Raw genomic sequence first — 5,568 nt, forward strand, 5'->3', positions numbered from 1 at the left:
TCGTGTTCTTTGATTTGTTAGTTAAGCCTACTTTTGGGTCAGGGTGATACGTACATTTCGGGAATACGGTAGTGCAATTGAGTGGGAGCGCTAACATAAACATGAAATCTATAGCTTCTATTTGGCGAATAGTAAGTAAAGGATGATCTCCTTCGAGCTTGACCAAACGAAAAATAAACGGTGGAGATCTCATTTCACATAAGCTGAAATATCATTTATACGGGGTTAAGTGTTTTAAGGATTAAATACATTGTAGGGTGTAACGGTAATCTAATCCCTTTACAGTGTAGATCATTCATATAGAGGATCATTGATCAAATTAGGATTATAACAATGGATAACTAATGATGTGTCTATATGGTGGAACATATAGAGCATTCTATATACTGAGAGTGTAATTCTAAGTTCTATGCATGGATTCAACGAAGAATTAATAAGACAGTGAATTTAGGTTATAAATTCTTGATCTGCTTATTGGAAGCTCGGTTATATAGACCAATGGTCCCCCCACTAGTTGAGATAATATTGCTTGTAAGACTCATATAATTGGTTTTGATTAATCAATTATAATTCTCAATTTAGACTATGTCTATTTGTGAATTTTTCACTAAGTAAGGGCGAAATTGTAAAGAAAGAGTTTTAGGGGCATATTTGTTAATTATGATACTTTGTATGGTTCAATTAATAAATATGATAAATGACAATATTATTTAATAATTATTTATAGTTATTAAATAGTTAGAATTGGCATTTAAATGGTTAAATTAGAAAATTGGCATTTTTGAGAAAAACAGATGCAGAATTGAGAAAACTGCAAAATCCAAGTAAGGCCCATTACACTACATGGCCGGCCACTTGGAATGATTTTTCAAACTGATATTTTCATTATTTTAATGCCAAATAATTCAAACCTAACCCTAGTGGAATGCTATAAATAGATAGTGAAGGCTTCAGGAAATTTACACTAAATTTTTCTACTTTTTCCTTCAGAGAAAAACCTGAGCCTTCTCTCTCTATACCTAGCCGCCACCTTCTTCTCTTTCTTCCCTCTTCAATTTCGAAATTTCTTAGTGTTAGAGTAGTGCCCACACACAGCAAGTGATACCTCAATCATAGTGAGGAAGATCGTGAAGAAAGACTTTCAGCAAGAAGGAGTTTCAATACTAAAGAATTAGAGAAAGAGATCCAGGTTCAGATATTGATAATGCTCTGCTACAGAAAGGAATCAAGGGCTAGATATCTGAACGGAAGGAGTCATAATATTCCGCTGCACCCAATGTAAGGTTTACTAAACTTTATATGTGTTTATTTCATCATTTTAGAAAGTTCATATTTAGGGTGTTAATCAACATACTTGTGAGTTAAGATCCTGGTAAAATAATTTCCAACATATTCAAGGTGTAAGTATACCTTATCGCCAATTATGATGCCAATCTAAATCCAGTGAACTGACAAATCATGGGAATTAAACTTTTGAACATATAATCATGATTATATTTCACTGTGCTGACGACACTATAATCATGAATAAATATATTTTTATATATGTTTTGGACTTAGTAGAATTTATACATTAAACATAATCATGAAATAAATCTTGTGAGCCATGCAACATAAAATGATTTCTAATCTTTTACTAATTAGTAAATCTGATTGTATTGAAATAGGTTTTATATATGGCACAAAACCCAACAGATAGGTGTATGGGCGCCTAGATACAAGTCGGTAATATATTTTATGTCATGTGCTTTTCTTACTGAGTCTGTTGACTCACAGATATTATTTTTGTGTGTTGGTAAAGGGAAGGCGAAAGCTGAACAACAGTGAGTTTCAAGCTTAGGTGATGATTGTACATGTCAAGGTGATACGACCCGGAGTGTTTTTTCTCGGGACGACTTAGGCTGTATTTTGTAGTCACTGTGCGACATATCTGTAAAAGTTATTTTGATTATGACTGTAAAAGTTTAAACATGAGATTCCGATTTATAAAATGTATATGTTTATAAAGTTTAATAGTTTAAATCAAAAATTTAATTTGGCACGATTATCAAGGAAAACCCTTTGATTATCAAATGTGGCACAATAATTAGAAAATCACTATAGCGCGCCTATGTATTAGGGCGTTAAAATTTTGATATTAGAGCCACCAAGTTTGTCTACCGAACATTGTCAAGACATGTACAATCATCATCAGAGAAAAACTCGACTTACGGTTTAATAAGTTTTTACTTATTTAGTAAATTAGAAAAGCATGTTAGGGAGCATAATAGTTTATAATTATTTATTTAAATGCATTGCCTTAAAATCCATAAAGTGCGATACATAGAGTATGTGATCGCTTTCTGACCTACCTGACTCATGGGTTTGCATGCTAAGTCCTATTAAATGGAGGCCTAGTGAAATACAAGGAGTTAGGGTAACATGGTTGAGAACGGAAGCGGTCGGGGAGGTCAAAATCCCCCGAATCCCTGTGGACGTGACAGAGGCTGTGAAAGGTTTCAAGGTGGTAGACATGAGAATCCACCCCAAGCTCCTTTGGATTGGAAGCAAAGGTTTGAAGAATCGCAAGCTCGAATCCTCCAGCAAGATGAACAAATTCAGAGGCTGAGATAGCAGGGTCCTCTTGCAGTGCCTCCGCAGCAACTGCCGACGGCTTTGGTTCCAATGGTGCCAACAAAACAACCTATTATTGGCCACCGTATGGAGCCATTGTATGAGAGGTTTCGCAAGCAAGAGCCTCCAGTTTTTTTGGGAAGCCTGGATGCTATGAAGGCTGACCAGTGACTCAGTTTAATAGAAAAAATTATGAATTTCATGGGAGTCGTTGGAAATGATCGGGTGACCTATTATCGAGTAGAATGGGATGTTCTAAGAGCAGTCATGCATCGTATGGGCTTTGTGGGTAGATGGATTGACCTTGTCATGACTTGTGTGTCAACAGTCCGTCATAAAGTTGTTCACGGTGGCCATGTGTTGAGCCTATCCAGCCGTCTCGTGGAATCTGCCAAGGTGACCCTCTTTCAACATACCTTTTCATTATATGTGCAGAAGGTCTTTCGACTTTAATCTAGAAATTTGAAGCCAACAATCTTATTCAAGGGTGTCGTGTTGCTCATCGTGCGCCCCCTATCACACACATGTTCTTTGCAGATGATAATTACTTATTTTTCCAAGCTACAAGAGGTGCTACTGACAGTATTTCCACACTTCTCCAGCTTTTTGAACAAGCTTCTGGCCAAAAGGTTAATCGCTCCAAATCCTCAATTTTCTTCAGCCCTAACACTGATGCTCTAACTCGGTCTCAGGTTTGCTACATCCTCCATATGATCGAAGCTCTTGAAGGCAGTATGTACCCTGGTCTCCCCAACATTATTGGTCGTAATAAAAATGTCGTGCTTGGTTTTATCAAGAATAAAATCATTGCTCGGATAAACAGTTGGGATGTCGAATTCCTATCCTGTGCTGGAAAGGAAATTCTCCTCAAAACTGTCATACAATCTCTACCCCCTTACGCTATGAGTGTTTTCCTTCTACCACTATGCACTTGTACTGAAATTGAGAAATTAATGGCCACCTTTGGTGGAAGACTAGCTCAAGTAAAGGACGTGGTATTATTTGGATGTCTTGGGATAGATTAGCTTCCCCCAAAGAAGATGGCGGCATGGGCTTTAGACATCTCCATGATTTCAACCTTGCCATGCTTGCGAAACAAGGGTGACGCTTATTGTGTAAACCCAAATCTCTTGTTGGTAGAGCCTATAAAGTCAAATAGTTCCCCAATGGTGATTATCTTTCAGCTGAACTTGGTAATAATCCAAGCTTTGTGTGGCGCAGTATTTGGAGTGCTCAAAACGTGGTTCGCCTCGGTGCTTTGCGGGTTGTTGGTGATGGTAAAACCACCAATATTATTGGTACTCCTTGGCTGCCAAACCCTAAGTATAGATTCATTAGTTCTACACATCCTGGACTGCATAATCAATGGTCAGTTCTCTATTTTCATGTTAATAACCGAAGTTGGGATTTGGATGTGGTTAAATACATGTTTTCAGTTCGTGATGCCAACTTGATTCTTGGCATTCCTTTGGGTAACACAACAGGTACTGATTTCTGGTCTTGGGCTGTTGATCACAAAGGTCATTTTTTTGTCCAAAGCGCCTACTCATTGCTATAGAAACAAAAACCAGCAACACCTGGGCTTAACAACTCTGGTTTCTGGCGTAAGTTACGACACCCAAAATGTTAAATTTCCTATGGCGTGCAATATCTGGCTCCCTCCCCACTTGTGTGAACCTCGTATCCAAACATGTGCAAATTTCAGCTAGCTGCCCTGTGTGTCAATCCCATGCTGAAACAACTTACCACGCACTGCTCATCTGCGGTTTGCCAAAAATTGTTGGGCACTCTTCAGTTTTCCCATTAACATGGCTGCTATTGCAACATTTGGTAGTTGATTTGAGACATTGCAGAGTGCATCAACTACTGATGTTGTTTGCCGTACTGCTATGGTGTGTTGGGCGGTGTGGAAAGCTCACAACAATGTCGTTTGGAACAAGTGAAATTCAACCGTAAATGATACTTTAGTCTCCGCATCTATTACTCTTGACTATTGGAGAAAAGTTCAGGATAAACATGCTCTATTGTCATAAACTTTCGAAAACAATGGTGATTGAGCTGAGCATTGGACAAAACTGGCTTTAAATCACATCAAGATTAATGTTGATGCTGCTCTATTCCATCAAGATACCTCCTACTGCTTTGGTATTGTTGCAAGAAACAACCTGGGCCAACTAATTGAAGCTAAAATAGCCCACAAATGTGGTATATATTCGGCTGAGGTTTTTGAGGCGTTGGGGATCAAAGAAGCTCTTAGTTGGATCAAGAGTAGAAATTGGCATAATGTAGAGATTGAATCCGATAGTTTGTTACAGTCCAAGCCATCCGAAGTAATCAAGAAATGTCCTCCACCTTTGGCTTAATCATTCAAGATTGTCAATTTTATTGTCTTCTCTACATGATGTACATTTACGTTTTATTAAACGATCAGCAAATCAAGTTGTTAAGCATGCTCGATTTCTTTCTGGTTGTAGCATTTTTTAACAGGATGTTTGGCCTAATTTGAAGACTCTCTTGTATTCAGAATGCAATTAATTCAATAAAATTGACATTTTATAAAAAAAAAAATAAAAAATACCTATTAGATGAGTTGGTTAGAATTGCAGCACCAAAAATATTAGCAGAGCCATCATGATGAGTTTTTCTAATTTAGTATTTAATAACCACCTTAATTGCCACCATTTGATATCTTCAATGGATTTTTTTGTCTACACCTACACTTGTTTCAGATATGTATATATGTATCCGTTTCTCATATACGAATGAATCAATACATTAATGTATTATCTTGTAGTTTGTCTATAAATTTCATTTGCAAGAGTACATGATGCATAAAATGTGTTGAATTAAATGAGGGGGATGAAGAATAGATATTTGGGCCTTACTACTTTCTGTTGCATCTGATTTGATATGATTTCTGATAAATTTTTGAAAAGATGAGCTTTTAACCACTAG

The 5,568-nt window shown here is 37.1% G+C and overlaps 1 protein-coding gene across 1 annotated transcript; it reads left to right on the plus strand.

Moving 5' to 3' along the window:
- Nucleotides 1-2,805: 2,805 nt before the first annotated feature.
- LOC115700123 (uncharacterized) lies at nucleotides 2,806-3,638 on the plus strand. Its single transcript, XM_030627685.2, has 2 exons — nucleotides 2,806-3,051; nucleotides 3,216-3,638. Exons 1-2 carry the CDS (start codon nucleotides 2,806-2,808, stop codon nucleotides 3,636-3,638), a joined length of 669 nt encoding a protein of 222 aa, XP_030483545.2.
- Nucleotides 3,639-5,568: the final 1,930 nt, after the last annotated feature.

The sequence above is a fragment of the Cannabis sativa genome, chromosome 8 (genome assembly GCF_029168945.1).
Source record: "Cannabis sativa cultivar Pink pepper isolate KNU-18-1 chromosome 8, ASM2916894v1, whole genome shotgun sequence".
Lineage (NCBI taxonomy): Eukaryota > Viridiplantae > Streptophyta > Magnoliopsida > Rosales > Cannabaceae > Cannabis > Cannabis sativa.